Source organism: Schistocerca serialis, chromosome 3 (assembly GCF_023864345.2).
Source record: "Schistocerca serialis cubense isolate TAMUIC-IGC-003099 chromosome 3, iqSchSeri2.2, whole genome shotgun sequence".
NCBI lineage: Eukaryota > Metazoa > Arthropoda > Insecta > Orthoptera > Acrididae > Schistocerca > Schistocerca serialis.
The window spans coordinates 805,152,870-805,175,446 of NC_064640.1; the positions used below are offsets into that span (position 1 = coordinate 805,152,870).

General features: G+C 37.2%; 1 protein-coding gene across 1 annotated transcript in view; it reads right to left on the reverse strand.

Annotated features, from left to right (window-relative positions):
* Positions 1-2,406: 2,406 nt before the first annotated feature.
* LOC126470654 (glycine receptor subunit alpha-4-like) overlaps positions 2,407-22,577 on the reverse strand; it is a 450,264-nt gene continuing 430,093 nt past the window's right edge. Inside the window, exons 10-11 of the mRNA XM_050098640.1 lie at positions 18,334-18,539; positions 2,407-3,024 (exon numbers count right to left, since the gene is read on the reverse strand). Of these exons, the coding sequence (XP_049954597.1) occupies positions 2,851-3,024; positions 18,334-18,539 (380 nt within the window). The 3' untranslated portion in view covers positions 2,407-2,850. The remainder of the gene's footprint in view (positions 3,025-18,333; positions 18,540-22,577) is intronic.

Genomic DNA, 22,577 nt, shown 5'->3' on the forward strand with positions numbered 1-22,577 from the left:
GCCACTGTCTCAGTGTGCTAGAGCCCGAATTTGTCTGGAAGTTTTAATATTTTTGCAGTCTTTTCAGTGTGCCTGTCTGTGACTCAACACTGCCTCTTCAAAGTCGCAGTGTCACATACTTATGGACATATGATCTTGGGCATCAATTTCAGTGCCTTTTATTGCATCTTCTAGCTAAAATGCACATCTGAAGTTGCACATGGAGACTATTAAAAAGATTTTGGATACCTTTCTTGGTGCACTGTCACCAATACTGATAGGCAGCCAACACATCAAACAGAATGTGCTGGCAAATTCTTTGGAAGGGCCATAAAACCTTATGTAGGCCTACAATGTGGCCACACTGAAATTTACAAACCATTCTTGTCAACACTATTGTGGCATGTATAAACTTTTTACTAACCCAGTGTGATGCTTAAAGCAACAGACCTCTCTTTCTTTGTTGTTACAGGTTTTTATGTTCAGTACATGCTGCCTTTACTGACCACAGCACAGCTCTTTTAATAATCATCTTCACTGCCCTCAGAGGTAACCTGATGAAAATGTGTTGTTTACATATCAAGTTTTTAGAGCTGTTCATTCTTCTTTTATCCCTACTATGGAGAAAAATGAAATCTTTCTATGACAGGAGCAGCAGAACATTTCCAGTCTGATTATTAATGTGCTAAGTAACGTTTACATATTTTGTGAATATAGCACTTATACAATTGTGAACTCCAGAAATGGAGTTGGATTGTTTTCATGTGACTGAGCCTATGAACCTACAGTCATGGAAAAAAGTAAACTTTAGAGTCACATGACAGATTACTGGTGAGCTATTATAAAACAGGGAACATGTAGCACAGCCAGCACAACAACACAAAATATATACCTCCAGAAATTTGCAAAGGAGATCATACCAAAGGGAATATTTGAGATGGTCTCTCCCTATCCTGATAAAGTCAGTAAATAATTTGAAAATTAACTTGACTGGCACAAGGTTTCCTTCGGTAATGAGAGCTTCAACTGGTTATGTCTTATCCTTCGGATCTTAACAAATATCATACTGTCTCTCTACTTAGATGAAAATATTTCAGTTTGGTACTTCCTATTGGGTATTATTATAAGTTGTGAAGTCCTGTTTTATTTTCTGGATTGATGTGATGTGTGTCTGCATCTGTAATCTTTCATCATTGACTGTGATATATATGGGGTAACATATTTGTCATTGGGTGTGCACTGCTATGTGCCCTTTTTGTCTATTTATGGATAGAATTGGTAGAAAGTAATTGCCTGTCTTTCTTTTTTTGTAGAGGGTAATAATCAAATCTGCTTTTATCACTCCCTGTATGTGATCTTCTTAAACACTTTCACATTCCCCATCAAAGGCTATTACCACAACTTTTAGTGTTCAAAATTTTTTTGAACATTGTTAGAGGAAGAACAGTAATCTTTACAATATTATACTTATATCAGTGCACAGTCATGATCACATTTAAGTAATTTATTTTTATTTTCAGATGACCAGCTTCAATCTTCTAAGAGATCATCTTCAGATCTTAAATTCCTTGTGGCCATAGGAACCACTGGCATGGTGCAGATCCAAATATACAAGCATGGAGAGCACTGGAGCAGTATTCTACACCAATGTTTCCTATGATCATAGAGGAATGTAAGATCTGAAGAATGTAATACCTGAATGCAAGATCTGAAGAAATCAGTCATCTGAAAATGAAAATAAACTATTAAAATGTGATCCCAACTATGTGTACTGAAATAAATTATACTTTTATAGTTGCTTTCAAATAGTATATGGCAATATTATTCAGGGGTTTTTCAATCCTTCAAAATTTTACTAACAGTAAAAGTTTATGTAAGTCCCAGAAAACTACCAAACTACTAATTTCTGTATCTATTCAACATTTGGCATTAGATTACCTCACAAACATCAAGCACACTAGAATAGGTAATTACTGTAGGATAAGATATGAGAATCTTCCAATAGCAGCCCCATTTGTGAATTAACTGTAGCTTTGCAGTATTCTCAGAATGACATGAAATTTTCTGTTGTTTTTTTGTGTTTTTTTCTGCCCATTAATTGTCATACAGTTTGTTAGACAATGATCTTACAAGAGTCCATTACCACCTTTCTTCTCCACTTAATCTGTTAGACTTTTCTCTACTTCTTCTCTATTAGACATTCCATTCCATACCATGATATTTGGTTTTCAAAAAAAAAAATTGCAATAATATACATTGGAACAAAACATTTTAACAAATGCAAATAAAAACATGGATGAAAAAGAAATAATAACATTTATTAGTGCAGCAAATGCCTAAAATTGCATTGCATCTGTGTTATCATAACACATTTATAATGTTTATATCAGAAGTCATTAACCAATACTGACATGACATATAGCATAGTACAAAAATGGTAGTTGATCTTAACCTAACACAACACTTCGTTGAAGCCACTGTTTAATTTGAACTCAGAGACAGTATTTGAAGAAGTAATAGCATATTTATATATTTGTCACTCACATTCCACTCTCACATATAAAAAATGAACAAGTAAACAGTTCTCATACTATATGACTTTACAAATTCATTTGAGAAATCTTCTTGTTGTACATAACAGTACAATTTGTCATACATTATAAGAAATAAAACACTTTGCACTTTCTAGATACTGTGTCAACAGTTGCACCACTTCAGTGCATCATTTATCTCATGTTTTGACAATAAGAGTCCATGCACAAGCAGCTCCCAGAATGTGAAAGCACACAGCGTAATCCCATGACATTAGTTATGGAATCTGACTTTCATAAAAATATTAAGTTCTTGTAAAAAAAAAGTAACTCCCTGAATTCACAAAAATGTTGACCAGTATACAACATTAAGAATAAAAAAGGAGAATGGGAAGAAAAATCGTGAAACTTTATCGATGTATAAAGCTGTTTCTCGACCATGGCAGAAAGTTGAATACTGTGGCATTTGAGCAGTAATTGGACGCATCGGACTTCGACCACAAGGTTCCAGTTCCTGCAATTTAGAATTGAAATAAGTACAGAAATTAGAAACTTATTTTGCATAAAACATAGTATAGGTAAAATTCATTACCTCTAATGTAGAACTCCACGTTACAATTTTCTACTTTCAGCCCTAATGACTGCTTGGAAGAGTTTCCTTTAGAACAATATTGTCTGAAGTTTTCTTTTATGACACAAACTAAAACTATTCTTAAATGACATTCTGGCATCTTAATATGTATCAGATGTGCATGGAGAAGAATAGGATGCAGCATTTGCAGACCCTTGACAATGTTTCGTGGCTTTAACATAAAGAGTTATTCTGAAAATTTTGGGGAAATAACAAAGTTTCTTCTTGTTTCATAAAAGCTTTGTAGCGTCATAGCTACTTTTTGGTACTATGGCTGTCTCCTGTTCATTTCATCCACTATTCTAACCTCATATGTATATAAAGTGTTTCATGGATTGTTTGTGTATTGTCACCGCCAGACACCACACTTGCTAGGTGGTAGCCTTTAAATCGGCCGCGGTCCATTAGTATACGTCAGACCTGCGTGTCCCCTCTATCAGTGAATTGCAGACCGAGCGCCGCCACACGGCAGGTCTAGTCTAAAGAGACTCCCTAGCACTCACCCCAGTTGTACAGCCAACTTTGCTAACGATGGTTCACTGTATACATCCGCTCTCATTTGCAGAGACGACAGTTTAGCATAGCCTTCAGCTACGTCATTTCCTACGACCTAGCAAGGCGCCATATTCAGTTACTATGTATCCTGAACAGATAATATTGTGAATCATGTACCGTCAAGAGTGACGTTCCTCATTAATGGATTAAAGTTAAGTATCAAACTAATTATGTCAGCTTTCTGAACTCTCATTCCTTGTCATGTTCCAAACCACTAGTCAGTATAGTTCTTCCCTCCTTATGCCAGCCTGCATGAGCTAAAACATGTGCATTTCGGCCTCCAGTTGTAACATGGTGTTGGCTCTTCTGCCAACGCAACAGTTTGTTTACTAGATCATAATGACATGGAAGAAATGAGTTTTCATACTGTTTACCATAATTCTAATTTAAATGTTTACAAATGAGTTTATGCAACATTAAAAATGAGTGCCTATTGGAAGAAAATATGCAATTCTCTTTTTCTATATAAGCTAAAAGATTCTAAATAAAAAACGTGATGCAAAATTTTGGTTTTTACCTTTCCCCACTGCTGGAATTTTGTATCATTAGGTAAGTGAAAAAATGTTTGACAGGAGCACTATTCATCCTATTTCGAGCTAAATTTGAATTTACTGAAGGGTGATTAAGTTTATTTTTTCTTCTAGTATTGTAATTATGGGCACCATTGTTTCATCTGAACTATAGTGGATTACTTACAACAAATTTTGTGAGAAAATATATTCATGGTGATGCAATAGTAAAAATGACTATTACGAACAAGTTACGCATTACTGAGAAAAGACAAAAGCAGAAAGATAGAAGGTAAGTAATCAGTGTAAACCAGAAAATCCCCAAAAAATTGTAATATTAGAAAATTTTATTTATAGCAGAAAATAAGAACAATTTGAAGGTAATAAAAACAGTACATTAGAACCATAATGTCTCGTTTTTATTTGTACTGTTTTATGGGGAGATAGTAGTCTCTTGGTGAAGCTTAGAACAAAATGCCACACAGATGTGAATTGGATCTTGTCATACTGGGTAAAACACATTTTCTTGAAATAGGTTTTCTGAAATGTCCCTATATATGTGAAATGATGTGAAGAGAAATTTAGGAATAATTTTTTTCTCAGCTGAAAATGTAGTGATAAATAGTACACAAAGAAATTATTACAATATCTTCATCTGATATATTACAATAAGGACCTAATTACTGTAGAGATGCAGTAAAAATGTTTCCAACGTGTAGATAACACTAAACACAATGAAAAATTCTTGGGTTTCCATTCAGATGGCAGCAGTATCCCAATGCTGCGACCCAGCTAGAAACCCGAGAGCTTTCCATCAGTAATACATATCAAGAAAGTCGACATTAACATTGTATGTATTTATATGTTTTTAAATTGCCTATATATGTAAAATTACATGCCTTGAATACTACAGAATTAGACTAGACATAGATCATGCTTGTAATACCATTGAAAGAGCTACAAAGAGATATATCAAGGCTTTGGTGACTGCCACATCACAGAAAATACTTGTTGTAGAACACACGATAACAAGACTGATGTTCTGTCTTAAACGCATGACATAATCCATCATGTTGTCAGTGATTACTGCTGTCTCAGAAGTTAGGTTACATGATAAAGTATATACAGTATCAGAAACTCAAAGCAGCTGGTCTGTATTTGAGATATCTGGCAGTATGTTTCCTTTTCATATCAGTGCAGAAAAAGGTCCATTTATTGTGGAGCTAGCGAGGTCAAGACCTAGCTATGAAAAGTGGAAAAGTTCAATTTAAATGAGTCACAGTTCAGTTATAACAGTTAGTTTTACTGTGGATTTAGTTTTATCTATTTCTTACAGGATGAGAGGTCACAGTTTTTGAAACTTATTTGTTGGATCCAGTCATAATGTTCAGTTATGGTTCTCGTAATCACATTATTATACACATGATCCATTTTGAGAAATAGTGCTCCCATCATCAGGAAAAACTGATACACAGACTATCCAACTTTATACAAGATAAATAAAAGTGAATAAAATTAGTCCTCTCACACCATAATATGTCAGACTAATTATTTTCCCCTTAGTTGGTATCAGCAGTCCTGTACTTTCAGAACCAGTTCTGTTGTAATAGGTTGCTCCCTCCAACTCAGCATATTCATTGCTGGTAGAGCATGTTTTATCTGGCTAGAAGTGAGCCCCAGTGACTTTTTTCCATGTGTTAGCCATGTTATGCATCTGTTACATTCTTCATTGTTCATTTGCTAGTTGGTAACTCAGCCATACACAATTTATACGGTAAAAAAAAGTAGCCTAATTATGGGGGCATGCTCTCTCAAAATGTGACATGTTTAAAAATCTAATTAATATTACTGAACATTGTGGTTCTTTGGATCTGAATCCTATAGATCATCTACATACATACTCTACAAGGCACTGTATGGTCCATGGTGGAGGATACCCTGTTTCCCTTCCTGTTCCACTTGCAGATAGCGCAAGCAAAAAATGACAATCTGTATGCCTCCATATGAGCCATAATTTCTCATATTTAATCTTTGTGGTCCTTACATGAAGTGTATGTTGGTGGAAGGAGGATAATTCTGCAGTCAGCTTCAAATGCTGGTTCTATGCATTTTCTCAACAGTGTTCCTCAAAAGGAACATCACCTTCCCTCAAGGGATTCCCATTTGAGTTCCCAAAGCATCTCTGTAACACTTGGATGTTTTTCAAACCTACCAGTAATAAATCCAGCAGCCCACCTCTCAATTGCTTTGGTGTCTTCCTTTAATCTGACCTGGTGTGCTCAAGAATAGGTCACACCAGTGTCCTATATGGAGTCTACTTTACACATGAACCACACTTTCTTAGAATTCTCCCAATAAACCAAAGTCAACCATTCACCTTTCCGAACATTATCCTCAAATGCTCATTCCATTTCATATCACTTTGCAATGTTATGCCCAGATATTCAAGTGATGTGACTGTGTCAGCAGGACACTATTAATGCCGTACCTCAACATTATGGGTTTGTTTTTCCTATTCATCCACACTAACTTACATTTTTCTACAGTTAGAGCCAGCTGCTATTCATTACACCAATTAGAAATTTTGTCTAAGCCATCTTGTATCATCCTACAGTCATCAAACTGGGGATGAGTTTTGGAGATGAACTGCACGCCATGAGCTGCCCTCAATGATTTCTCCTGATCTTATTGGCATTTCTCAGAAATGGTATCAACTGTCAGCATAGCTCTTAAACAATGTAATAGTTTATGTGCCAATTCCTGCCAAGTATGTGGAATGGTTATGGTAATCATGTTCTATATTGACCCTTTTTTTACCATGATTTGAAAATTTTTATTTTTAGTTTAAAAAAAAATTCTATTTAAAAAGCCATCGGGTGTGGCTGTGCAGTTCTAGGTGCTTCAGTCTGGAACTGCGTGACCACTACGGTCGCACGTTCGAATCGTGCCTTGGGCATGGATGTGTATGATGTCCTTAGGTTAGTTAGGTTTAAGTAGTTCTAGGGGACTGATGACCACAGATGTTAAGTCCCATAGTGCTCAAAGCCATTTTCTTTTTAAAATTTTATATTCAGATAAAGTTGTAGGCCTACATAGTTGTGTGGTTCTTACAATATGCTGTCATTTCTTCACTGTACTCAGCTTTTGGTGTTAGCACACCTAACTCCTTAAGCAGTATACATATTTCCAGAATGAGATTTTCACTCTGTAGCAGAGTGTGCACTGATATGAACCTTTCCTGAGAGATTGAGGCTGCGAGGATGGGTCGTGAGTCATTCTTGGGTAGCTCAGATGGTAGAGCACTTGTCCATGAAAGGCAAAGGTCCCGAGTTCGAGTCTCGGTCCTGCACACAGTTTTAATCTGTCAGAAAAGTTGCAGTATACATATTGTCGTAATCCTGCTGAACATATCAGAAGGTCAGTTTATACAATTATGCATACATCTGGTAAGTTCACTTGGTACACTCCAGAAGGATACATCCATCAATGCCAGGTCATATGGCAAAACACCTACACCCAATTTAAAGACTGCTGTGGAATGCTATGGTATCTCTTGTCACAGCCAGTGGATGTTCACAGCAATTTCTCTGGTGTATCTATTGACAATGACATTGCAGTATGTGGTCTTCTCCTGAACTGTGATTTGGACTTCATTATTACCCACTGATGGCACTGGCTAGCACAGAGATTTGCCTATCTGCCTAATGCAGTACTTTCTTCAAACACCATTCAACAAACAGCTGGGTTTTCAGTGAACAAACCAATGGCATATGGATGCAACAAGAGTGTGGATCATGTTTAGTTCTTCCCAGTTAAACCTACAAATACTGTTCTCCAGCACTGATTTGTGAATTTTTCAACAAACTTCCAGAGTACTGTACTGGCCCTAAGGTATCCATCACCAGAAGTTTTCCATTTTCCATATTTCTAAATGAGACAGAAACTATTACTTTCTGTTTTTTATTTTCACATAATTTGTAATTAATGAAATCTGTGTTGTTGAAGAAGCAGACTTACAACAGTGTCGATGAGGACTTTTATGAATCCTGTGCCAGAATAAGACTTGTCAGGCCATTTTACCGAGTGTTTCAACTAAAGTGAACAAGAAGTTTTTTGAACTATGGAAACAACAGCTCAAGGAGCACAAGCTCATGCAGAAGCTGATGGATCTGACACATCTACAATCACTTCCAGCAATCCCAGCTTTCCAGACACTCACTGTAAATAAAAAGGACTGGGAAGTGTAGTACAGGCAGTTAACACTTTATTTCGTCAACTGGTGTGTGTGACAGCGAGCCTTTATAGTAATTACAAACCCATTGATCTATCACCCTGCACAAAAACTGGCCCCTTTGTGTGACCCATCAATGCTGCCCTCACCTAAATTTAATTGCTTTTAAGTGAATATTATGCACACAAAAATGCACACGGTTGCCATTTTGTTTAGAATTCCTTCAACACTGTAAAGTAGCATCAGACAGTTATGTATTTTGGATCACAGACCTATAAGACCTGGGCTGAAAATGCAAGTTTATGTTCTCTTGTGGACTATGGCAGCAGAATAATTAATACATGATGGTATTTATATTAAAACTTGAAAATGAATTGTGTGCTCAACGGTTATGGCAATCAGGTCCTTCTTTGGGTGAAGTTTTGCATACTGCTAAGACTTTCAAGATTTCACATTCAGCTCACTCAGCCTTCCATTTCCACTGAGTATGAAATATCAGAACTGTCATAAATGTTGTGTAGACCATATGGCAGTGTAAAGGCTCCCCCATAACTGAGCTCAAATCAAACCAAAAACCGTAACAGTTCTTTCACCTGCCCTTGATGAAATTTTTGTAATGGAAGCCATCAAACGTACTGAGATTATTTGTATTTGTGACCAGGAGAATAATAACTCTTCTTCAGAAAATATTCACTCCTTTTTGCCTATTTGTTAATAACTTACTCTTTTGTCTGCCAAAAAATTAAATATAGGAAATATAAAACCAGTAAAGACAAGAGATAAGCAAGACAGTACACATTTCTTCAATCCTTGGGTCTCAGCATTTTTTCTCTCTAATCTTGCTACAGCTTTACATAGCATGCTTTCCTTTCTGTGAAAGAATCTAATACCTCATAAAAGTTTGTCAAACATTTTGCTACATGAAGAATCAAAATGTCATTGTGTAATACTGAAAAAGCTGTTAATATGTTTAGTACCCAAGACTGGTGAGTTTTTTTGATTTGATTATGTCTATTTTATCACTGTCTGCTAGATAAAATGAAATAGGCCTTTCTAATATTGCAGCAATTGTAACACATGACAAATAAGTGAGAGTGTTTTGGCATAAATAGTCATTTTTATGTACCTCATTCATATAAATAACATGGAAACATATAATTTACAAAGTAGCAATATCAAATGCCTATTAGGCCTACTACAAGCAAAAAGTTTTATTGTAGGAAATATTTTCACATTTTATTCATATGCTCCACTTGTCAAGCATGAGGTCGAAAAATGGTAATATGAAACATTTATATAAATTTGGACTCATCATGTTCTTCCATATAATTTGTGTAATGTCCCCATTTCTTCTACTTTCTTGTTCTAACAAACAATCTTGTCATCACTATTCTATAATTATTCCCGCCATTGTCAAAACTTATTCTCTGGTTAACTTCACTAGCTCTACCAGAATCACTGGCTCAGTTATCAAGCATTTATTCTCCAGTTTGGTGTTATTATGTATTCATACAGTTCATTTTCCACACTATTCCAAGAATAGAACTTAAGCAGCTGCTAACTGGGGCCTGTATGACTGGCCCTTAGTGGTGTGGTAATCTGGCAAATTTTTTTTGTCAAAATTTCATTTTATTGGATACACCAAGGAGATAATATGTAATCTTTCTTACCTTTTATTCCTGTTACTAGTTTATTTCCACTCTGGCAATCTCAATCTATCAATTTCACTAATAATTATAACAACGTTGATCATTTGCACTCCCAGTCAGTCACATAAACAAACAGTGATTGGCATTCACCCATTCAAGTTTATTCGGCTCAGCGCATACAGCCCCCTCCCCTTTTGTCACCAGGAAAATTTTTATTATTTTTATATGCAACAGGGATTCCTCTAGCAGAGACTTCACATACTCTATGTACGCATTCAAAAATCAACTTATGGTTTATACAGGAATTAACTTAGAATGTGTTTAAAAAATTCAAAAACCAACAGGGATGAATATCAAAATCATTTGAATAATCGTTAGACCAATGTACGCTGGATGCTATGCGTTTTGTGAAACAAGGTTTTTTTTTTGTCAAGAATATGAATTTAGCACCTCTGAATTTGCCAGTTTTCCCTCTCCCTCCTCCCCCCTCCCCCTCACAGATTCGGGCCTGTAAATGTATACAGAAAAGTCAGGATAGCCTTAAATCAACATCAGAGCATGTGGTAACCATTTCTCATATTTCTATCCAAAGAACATCATAGATCTCCAGATTTCTGCAAGATTACATATTACTTCCAATTAATCTCCCAAATTACAACAATAACCCATCACTTAAACTGATTATGGAGAAAATGCGGTCTGCAAACTCTCACCAAACATATCTTAAGTTGGAGGAATGTCTCCTAACCACTTATTACTTGACCTTGTGTTAGCCTCATCTATCTCTCATGCTGGTCACAGACATGGTGTTGAGGTCCTTGTGTCATACAAGTATCTTAATTGTTTGGAATGGCCTGTCGTATTTGCCTCTTAGGTGCTCACCATGACACAATAAAATTATTAACAGACAGAAGAGGAAGTGTTGACAATTATGTTTGATATCCCGAAGTTCCACATTTTCCTGTATGGCGAGAAGTTTCATCTGATCACAGATCATAAGTCATTATTGTTGATATTTGGCCCTAAGTTAAAGTTACCATAACAGACATTTCAGAGGCTAAAATGCCAGACTCTTTTCTTATTAAAATAACCACTATAGCATACATTATTATATCAGCCCAGCACCCCAATGCAACCGCACTGCCACAGTTCCCAATGAATAATTTCATAATCAAGATTCATAAACATGAGACTGCATGGACATTGAGTACACTGATTCACAACTGGAAGAGTTTTCCATAACTTCCAGAGGTGTCACAGCAACCACACACAAGTATCCACATTTGAGACAGATTTGAGAGTTCCTATAAACCAGCTGGTCACAAGCCCTTTTTTCAGTGCCTCCTCAGACCTTCACTGTTTCCTTTAATGAAACCATGCTCTTCATCTTTCAAAGGTGACCTGTTATTCAATTGAGATGATGGTTAGTGTTTACTGGTGATTCCAGAGTTTTTGCACTCCCATATATTGTGGCTCATGAATCAGTCCCACTGCGGCACTTCCAGAATGAAGAATCTGGCCTGATGACATGTGTATTAGCCATTAGTTGATGAGGATGTAATGCACATGGCTCAACACTGCTAAGCTTTTTAAATGCTCAAACGAGCACAGCTTCAAGCCTACCTGTTTGCTGAATATGGTATAGTGTTCACTCACCATTCAACCAACCATTCTCATTCAGTGAACAAACCAATGGCATATGGGTAGACTAAGAACATTGATCATATACAGGGTGTTACAAAAAGGTACGGCCAAACTTTCAGGAAACATTCCACACACACAAAGAAAGAAAATACGTTATGTGGACATGTGTCTGGAAACGCTTACTTTCCATGTTAGAGCTCATTTTATTACTTCTCTTCAAATCACATTAATCATGGAATGGAAACATACAGCAACAGAACGTACCATCGTGACTTCAAACACTTTGTTACAGGAAATGTTCAACATGTCCTCCGTTAGCGAGGATACATGCATCCACCCTCTGTCACATGGAATCCCTGATGTGCTGATGCAGCCCTGGAGAATGGGGTATTGTATCACAGCCATCCACAATACAAGCATGAAGAGTCTCTGCATTTGGTACCGGGGTTGTGTAGACAAGAGCTTTCAAATGCCCCCATAAATGAAAGTCAAGAGGGTTGAGGTCAGGAGAGCATGGAGGCCATGGAATTGGTCCACCTCTACCAATCCATCAGTCACCGAATCTGTTGTTGAGAAGCGTACAAATACTTCGACTGAAATGTGCAGGAGCTCCATCGTGCATGAACCACATGTTGTATCGTACTTGTAAAGGCACATGTTCTAGCAGCACAGGTAGATTATCCTGTATGAAATCATGATAACATGCTCCCTTGAGCATAGGTGGAAGAACATGGGGCCCAATCAAGACATCACCAACAATGAATGCGCAAACATTCACAGAAAATCTGTGTTGATGATGTGATTGCACAATTGTGTGCGGATTCTCGTCAGCCCACACATGTTGATTGTGAAAATTTACAATTTGATCATGTTGGAATGAAGCCTCAGCCATAAAGAGAACATTTGCACTGAAATGAGGATTGACACATTGTTGGATGAACCATTCGCAGAAGTGTACCCATGGAGGCCAATCAGCTGCTTATAGTGCCTGCACACGCTGTACATGGTACGGAAACAACTGGTTCTCCCATAGCACTCTCCATACAGTGATGTGGTTAACGTTACCTTGCACAGCAGCAACTTCTCTGATGCTGACATTAGGGTTATCGTCAACTGCATGAAGAATTGCCTCATCCATTGCAGGTGTCACCATTGTTCTAGGTCTTTCCCAGTTGCGAGTCATAGGCTGGAATGTTCCGTGCTCCCTAAGACGCCGATCAATTGCTTCGAACATCTTCCTGTCAGGACACCTTCGTCCTGGAAATCTGTCTCGATACAAACATACCGCACCACGGCTATTGCCCCGTGCTAATCCATACATCAAATGGGCATCTGCCAACTCCGCATTTGAAAACATTGCATTGACTGCAAAACCACATTCGTGATGAACACTAATCTGTTGATGCTACGTACTGATGTGCTTGATGCTAGTACTGTAGAGCAATGAGTCACATGTCAACACAAGCACCGAAGCCACCATTACCTTCCTTCAATTGGGCCAACTGGCGGTGAATCGAGGAAGTACAGTACATACTGACGAAACTAAAATGAGCTCTAACATGGAAATTAAGTGTTTCCGGACACATGTCCACGTAACATCTTTTCTTTATTTGTGTGTGAGGAATGTTTCCTGAAACATGGCTGTACCTTTTTGTAACACCCTGTATAGTGCTTCCCAGTCCCCCTGCATTAACATGTGATTGTTTCAACAAAATTCTAGAGTTCTTTATTGTTCCAGAGGTATCCACTACCAGAAGTTTTCTGTTTGTGGTATTTCCAGAAGAGTCAGGAACTATTCTGTGATTTATTTGCACATAATTTGTGCATAGTAAAATCTCTGTTGTTAAAGAAGCAGACCTACATCATGTACCTTTGAAAATAAAGTAGTAGCCTCCTTATAAACCTTGATTAACTTTGAATGAATCATAGTTCATGATAAACTATCCAAAAAGTGATGTGATGACAATTTATGTCAATTACCTATCTGAATGAAAGATATAAAATACTACTATGGTACTTGAAGAAGGCATATAAGAAAAACTATCCCCACAAATCATTTAATGGATGAATTATTTTATCAAACAGCATATGTCCACATAATAAGAGCAAATATTTATAGATATGAATACTATCTCCCTGCCAAGTTCAGTATTTTTTGAAATAATAATATTTCTTTCACTCATAACACCAATTCATATTTCATGCCCACAACAATTTAACTTAGAGTGCTTTGCTCATAGGGTAGAGAGTAAAGAGAAAATCCATAACAAATGGAGAATCTGTCAACCAAGTAAATGAACTAAAAGTATTGAAACTGTATCTAGCCAAAAAATGTATCAAATTATAATGTAGATGAAAGAAGGGTAAAGTGGGCAGATTGGGAAAAGTGGCCACTGCTTATTTGATACCTTCAGCAGTGCTGATACCTACTAAGAAGTGGCCAGACTAGGTGTAATTGACACCATTAGTGTTGTCACTGATGTTGACAAATGAAGCTTGCTCTGTTATCTTTATGGGAAAACATTTAGGTTTTTCAATCATTTAATGTAAGGTAAGTCATACATATTACTTTAGTTGCTTTACTTTTATGTAGAGCAATAGGTTTTTGTGATATCAAAGTTCACTCAATGCCTTTTGGCTTACAAATGTAAGTCAATTTTGTTTCCTTCAATTGTATTGTTTCGAATGTGAACCACTCATACAGATATGGGGTCCGATTGGGAAAACTGGCCATGCCACATGTCGGAAAAAGTGGCCAAGGCGACCACTTTTCCCAGTGGATGGCCACTATTCCTGACAGTTCATTTTCAATCTGTTTGTCCTAATGGGAATTAGCTAACTCCATATTACATGTATAATATAACAATTGAAATTAAAACATTGTAAATTGTTTTATACACAAACCTAATATCCACTATGCTGCCCTTCTGCAAGGGTTTGTAAGTTCTGCCCTTCTGCAAGGGTTTGCAAGAGCTTCAAGGTGCCAAGATAATACAGCCAAAAAACAGAGCAAAAAACATGGGACCCTGTTGCAATACAAAAGGGAACTGAAGCAGCAAAGAGTTATAACATGTCTTTTACAGCACCAGTAAAACAATTAAATATTCCAGGTACTACAAGAGCAAGAAATACTTAACCACATTTTGAAACAGAAAAGTGATTTTATGGAATTAGCATTCCAGTTGACAGAGCATAATAAAACAGCACATCATTTCAACAAAGTGTCTGAAATGGAAGGCAAAGACTGGGTGGTGTGCTTTAGAAAACAGAATCCTAATATTAGTATTAGGAAGCCAGAATCCACCTCTATGGCTAAAGCACAAGCGTTTAACAAGGTGAAAATAGACAAGTTTTTGATATCCTTAACACATTGCAAGATAAATGATTTCATTCCACTCATCATACTTTTAACATGGATAAAACTGGTCTTCTGACAGTTCAGTCCAAGAACAGCAAAGTGTTTGCACTCAAAGGAAGACAGCAAGTCGAAACTGCTAATTCAGCTGATAGAGATTTGCTGTTGACTTTTATAGTGTGTATTTGCTGTTGATTTTTATAGTGTGTATTTGTTGTCGACTTTTGTAGTGTGTATGTCTGCAGGAGGAAATTTCATTCCCCATTTTTTAATCTTGTCTAGGTGAATAATGAAGGTTAAACTTAAAAATGGGGCTCTGCCAGGAACCAAGTTTGTGTGCCACACTAGTGGGTGGATGCAGAGTGACAGTTTTTTTGGACTGGTTCAGACATTTAAAAAATGCAAAACAAACTGCTCGAGATCCACTTCCACTGATCTTCGATGGTCACTCTACCTATATTAAGAGCACAGGTTTCATTGACAAGGCCAGAGAAAATCATACAACTGTTGTGTGCTTGCCCCCACACTGTAGCCACGAGCTCCAACCTTTGGATGTGGCATTCACATTCCTTGTACACACAAGTTTGGGAAAAATTTCTTCACAATAATCCAGGAAGAACTATTACACAGTTTCAAATAAGTGTGCTCTTGGGTGAAGCATTTCTTCCTGCAGTCATTCAAATGAAAGCAAGTAATGACTTTAGAAAGTATATTTCCTTTAATCCCTAACATGTTTATCAGTGAGGACTATACTGCAGCTGAGCTTACTGATATTCCTCTGAATAGGGACATTAATATTATGCCTTGTTCAAATATTGGTCCTCATCGTGAAAGTGCTGGTTCCTGTGGATGCCAAACTGCTGTGTCTTCTCCAAATAGGCCTACTGGTTCATTTCTGGAACTAACTTATGAGCTGTTTTCAAGTGCAGACTGCCTTCAGATTATAGCTGATAAGCCTTGTCCAAGAGAAGTTTCCCCTCAGTGTCCGACCACTAAAAAACATCCCTCTGAGTATCCACCATGTGGGTTCCAGATAATCCCCAAAGGATGTAAAATATTTGCCTAAGAAACAAAGTGTGACTCAAAGACAAACTAGGAGTAAAAAAGGAAAGACTGCCACAATCACTTCAAGTCCTTATAAACATATTTGGCTGAAGCTAAAAGAAGGAAAGATGAAGAGCTTTTAATGAAAAAGAGGAAGTTCAAAGAAAAACAAACAGATAAGGCCAATATTCTACTATATAATGAAAGACAAAACAAAGGTAGGCCTTAGAAGCTGAAAGTGAGACAAATGCTAAGAGAGTTTTTGCTGAAAAGGAACTTCTTCAAGATGAAATGGAAGAAGGAAATTTCACTGGTGAGGACAGTGACACAAACTGCTTTTACTGTAAGAAATTTTATAGATGTAAAAAAAAAAAAAAAAAAAAAAAAAATAGAATAAAAATAAAGGGCAGTTAAGACGTCAGAGCTGTGCACTGGATGTGATGAAGATGATGACAACTTCACTTGCAAATTTTGTACATGATTTAATATTGTTTCTGAGTGGATAAATTGTGAATGAATTGGACTGGAATAGTAACCCATAGATAGTTGTTGATTTCTCTATTTACATCACTAGGAATAATTAATACTTCTCATTTGTTGACCTTTTTGTGCCAGCAATGTAACGCAACACATTTCTTTCTCATTTGAATTATTATTCTCCTAATAATAACCAATGGTGAAATAAAAACTAAAAGCTTATCCTTTTTTTTTAAGTACAGTCTATTTGTAAATGGTGGCAAAGGAATGGCCACTTTACCCCATCAGGTAGGGAAAAGTGGCCACTATGTAAGCATTCAGAAAAACATATATATATCCTATAAAATATACCTTAACCTTAGCTATAAATATTTTGTATGATACCTTACAGTATGCAGATTTGAGATGTATATGCCACAAGCTTCTGTTAATAGCCATGGTTACATGAAAATTCAATTTCACTTAGAGTGACCAACTTTACCCCGCCTTCCCTATTACTCTTTCCTTCTTAGCCTTATCTTGCGCTGCCATGTGCACCATATTGCCAGAATGCATTTGAGCTCACTTGGTTGCCAGAACACATTTGTCAACAGTGTCAAAAGCATTGAAAATATTGCAGATGACTAAATTTTCTGTGACATTTTCTGTACTTGACTATAATCCATCCTCCCGATATAGTAATAACATTAGAGCTGCATAATACATTGCACAGCTTTGCTAATGTGTGCTCCCCAACTGCCAAGTCAGCCTGATGTTTCAGGATTACGTGTTCTTTTTTCATTATTGTGCATCAATAGTACCAATCAATGCATCACTGAAAATGAAAAACATCAGTTTTCAAACTGATCGTAGGACATTACCTTGTATGAAAAAGACACTGGAATACTATTATAGTTGTTCCTAGTACAGTGATCAATTGTGTGTATCGTGAAGTTTATCACAAAGTCACATGTAAACTGACACCTCAACCATAACAATAAGTAACAGTGAAACATTCATAAATATCAGAGCAATACTAAACTGTCATGGAAATAATTTTGAATTCATACTCATTTGCATTCTGATTGACATGTACTATTAGAAATCAAAAATTTGCTCTTGATGAATACACACAATTTACATTGTCTAAATATGAATAAACCAAATTTAATATTTTGTAACACAATGCAAAGATTACAGGTAAATACAAATGAGAAAAACAAAATATAAAATTAAAACAAAATCATTATGAAGTTGAATATTCAAAATAATATTTTATTTGCTGTCAAAGGTGTGCCATATATCAATTGTGTTTTACAGTTTACTACCCACACAGACAATAATGTGTTTTTTCATAATGTTTTCAGTAATTTCTATATTTATGAATTTTGGTGTATACAAAAAGTAACCACGTTTGTGTGGAACTTGAATAAATGTCCATCAATGAATCTTTGAAAGCTATCTCTGTAGAAACAAAAGGAAGATATGTATTGTGTAGAGCGGTACACCTAGTTAAACAGCTGTATGCCAAGAAACAGTTTAAATATTCATTTTGAGTATGGCTATAATTTGTAACAAATCATAGTTAAATTCAATTCTAAGACAAATTTTGTTATTTGCTTTGTCTCAGGATTTCAAAATTTGCTGAATTTGTTCCCCTTCCCTTCCCAGTTTAAAAAAAATTAACTCACTGTAGAGTTGTTTCAAATATGATAATACAAGCAGAACAGTAACAGACTGATGCTCTACCTTAAAATCATCTAGTGCATTTGGTATATCTTCATCAGAGTAGCCTTTCATTGCTTTTGTAGCTACTGGTCCCATGTAGTTATTTACCACTGCAAATTCCATAAGTGACAAGAACACAAATACAGAACACGAAGACATCCACACATCTATGGCTTTCACATAAGACACTGGAGGTAAGGATTGTTGACTCTGTGTATTTTGTGTAGCTGAAAAATAAACATACTTAAATCAGAACAAGTGATATAACACTGAAAAAAAAGTGATAATATTTATAAACATGAGAACTTTCATTCAAATGGAGGGTCTATGAGTTTCATTCCTCATATTTAATAGTATCTCTTCCTACATAGCACTCTATTTTAGTGAAAAGGAATCTCAGTTTAGTTAAATGTTGTATGGTGTCACTAGTATGCAATGGTGCAGAAATAATGAATAGCAAAGATAATGAGAAAGTGCAGTCATTGAGATGTGTAATAGACATATGCTGTAACACACAGTAAGAATGAATGTATAGATATTTCCTTTTGATAAAACAGCTGCAGTTACTGCATCAAGTCATACTGTAAATATTTCAATAAATAATGGTGACATCTTGGTTCTGTTACTATTTTATTATTCTGTAATCAAACTGTAACATGCAGTATTATGTTACTTAATTCTACAAGCAAGTAAGTGATGCAGATTTATGTCACATATGATCTGTACTCCCTTTCTTGCATTGAAATTAAGCTACTATTACATTGCTGTAGAACTTTGACCATATAATTTGCTTTCCATTGATACCACTTCAGACTATTTTTTTAATAAATTTTATAAAGGAATAATGTCACAATTAAATAAATCTTACAGATAATCTAAAATTGTTTATTTCTGCTCTTTCATCCACCCCTCCCTCCCCCCCCCCCCCCCCCCACCTTCTCTCTCATATATATATATATATATAGACACACACACTCCTGGAAATGGAAAAAAGAACACATTGACACCGGTGTGTCAGACCCACCATACTTGCTCCGGACACTGCGAGAGGGCTGTACAAGCAATGATCACACGCACGGCACAGCGGACACACCAGGAACCGTGGTGTTGGCCGTCGAATGGCGCTAGATGCACAGCATTTGTGCACCGCCGCCGTCAGTGTCAGCCAGTTTGCCGTGGCATACGGAGCTCCATCGCAGTCTTTAACACTGGTAGCATGCCGCGACAGCGTGGACGTGAACCGTATGTGCAGTTGACGGACTTTAAGCGAGGGCGTATAGTGGACATGCGGGAGGCCGGGTGGACATACCGCCGAATTGCTCAACACGTGGGGCGTGAGGTCTCCACAGTACATCGATGTTGTCGCCAGTGGTCGGCGGAAGGTACACGTGGACGTCGACCTGGGACCGGACTGCAGCGACGCGCGGATGCACGCCAAGACCGTAGGATCCTACGCAGTGCTGTAGGGGACCGCACCGCCACTTCCCAGCAAATTAGGGACACTGTTGCTCCTGGGGTATCGGCGAGGACCATTCGCAACCGTCTCCATGACGCTGGGCTACGGTCCCGCACACCGTTAGGCCATCTTCCGCTCACGCCCCAACATCGTGCAGCCCGCCTCCAGTGGTGTCGCGACAGGCGTGAATGGAGGGACGAATGGAGACGTGTCATCTTCAGCGATGAGAGTCGCTTCTGCCTTGGTGCCAATGATGGTCGTATGCATGTTTGGCGCCGTGCAGGTGAGCGCCACAATCAGGACTGCATATGACCGAGGCACACAGCGCCAACACCCAGCATCATGGTGTGGGGAGAGATCTCCTACACTGGCCGTACACCACTGGTGATCATCGAGGGGACACTGAATAGTGCACGGTATATCCAAACCGTCATCGAACCCATCGTTCTACCATTCCTAGACCGGTAAGGGAACTTGCTGTTCCAACAGGACAATGCACGTCCGCATGTATCCCGTGCCACCCAACGTGCTCTAGAAGGTGTAAGTCAACTACCCTGGCCAGCAAGATCTCCGGATCTGTCCCCCATTGAGCATGTTTGGGACTGGATGAAGCGTCGTCTCACGCGGTCTGCACGTCCAGCACGAACGCTGGTCCAACTGAGGCACCAGGTGGAAATGGCATGGCAAGCCGTTCCACAGGACTACATCCAGCATCTCTACAATCGTCTCCATGGGAGAATAGCAGCCTGCATTGCTGAGAAAGGTGGATATACACTGTACTAGTGCCGACATTGTGCATGCTCTGTTGCCTGTGTCTATGTGCCTGTGGTTCTGTCAGTGTGATCATGTGATGTATCTGACCCCAGGAATGTGTCAATAAAGTTTCCCCTTCCTGGGACAATGAATTCACGGTGTTCTTATTTCAATTTCCAGGAGTGTATATATCTGTGTGTGTGTGTGTGTGTGTGTGTGTGTGTCTTTCTCTCCATGCATTTTTAATTCTCAGAACATGTCACATATGAAAATAGCCCACTAAAGAATCATTGCTACTAGTTATATAGCTGCTTTCACATTATGGTATCAGATTGTTATTATAAGATCTTAACAGTTTTAATAAAGCTGTTTTCTAATAATGGAACTGTAAATCTGGTAACAAAACAGTCATTCGCTATAAGCCATAAAGGTATTTGTATTTGTGTCTCTCTATTTGTCCTGTAAATTGTGATTTAGTACATAGTTTGTACAAATAATATAGGATAAGTCAGATTTGAAGTAGTACATACAAGTTGATACATAGTGAGATTTAGAAAAAAAACATTCAATGCATGTTGAATATTAGTAACATAATTATAAAATTGAAAAAATGGTTGCAAGAACAGTATGGTTAAGTATAGGTGACCACTTACACTACATTTGCTTGGTACTCGAAACACTCAGGAACAGAACAGAAGCAGTGGTCAAGCCAGAACTCTTTCAGTTTCACTTTAAACTTATGAAAATTATGTATCAGTTTCAGATAGGATGGCATGTGGTTAAATAACATAATGTCAGTATGATACACTTTGCCCTTACAAATGTTTGTACTTACTTTATTGACATGTAGGTAATCCTTCTGCCTAGTATCATGATAGTGGAAATCATAATTATGCTTGAAGACATTTTCTTCTTTTAATAATTTACTTTTATGAAGATTAGTACTTCCGTAGCTATACAAAAAAGGAAGGGACAGTACATTGAGAGTTTTAAATATTGGTCTAGAGGAGTCTCTGTATTTAGCATGTGTTATTATTCTAACAATCCTTTTTTTTTTTTTTTTTTTTTTTTTTTTTTTTTTGTAGTGTAAATTTTTTTCTGGTTCTTATATCATTAGTGAAAGGATACTGTCATGGTACACTATGACCAGTGATGTATGGTTTGTATTTTGTGATAGTGTTCTTACATCTTATGTAAATATATTTAACCTTTCATTTACATTCTTCAGGTGTGTCTCCCACTCAGGATGTCCTGGATAGGTGCACTTAAACATTTTGGTCACATTCACAGATGAAACAGATTTCATCAATGGTAAAAGTTGGCGTTGCTAGATGGAGTTTCTGTGAAGTGTGGAAATTGACTGTTACTGTTTCTTCAGAATTTACTATTAGTTTGTTTGTTCTGATCCACTGTGTTAAATTTTGTATTATATATGCAGTTGTTTTTCGTAGGCTGTCTTCATGGCATGACTTAATTAGGATATTTGTTTCATCTGCAAAATATACTGTTGTCCCTTTAGTTAATTTTTCTGACAGATTCTTAACAAAAAGAATGAAAAGACTGGGCCCAAGCTCACATTTATTTCTGGATCTTAGATGTTCACTTCATGGGGACAGAGGAAATCCTTATAGATGTTGAACATGCCAGAGAAATGTATGAGGATTAAACATTTTAAACAAGAATCAAATATGCCTAGTTTGGAAAATGTTATGTCTCTCTTTTTAACAGTCCCTGTTTCTCTGTTTTTAATCAGAAATTCACTAAAAAAATGATTACATTGTGATCAATAGGTGTAGCACATAGACAAATGGTTACAGAATATGTTCACTGTACCTGTTGTTGTTGTTGTGGTCTTCAGTCCTGAGACTGGTTTGATGCAGCTCTCCATGCTATTCTATCCTATGCAAGCTGCTTCATCTCCCAGTACCTACTGCAACCTACGTCCTTCTGAATCTGCTTGGTGTATTCATCTCTTGGTCTCCCTCTACGATTTTTACCCTCTATGCTGCCCTCCAATACTAAATTGGCTATCCCTTGATGCCTCAGAACATGTCCT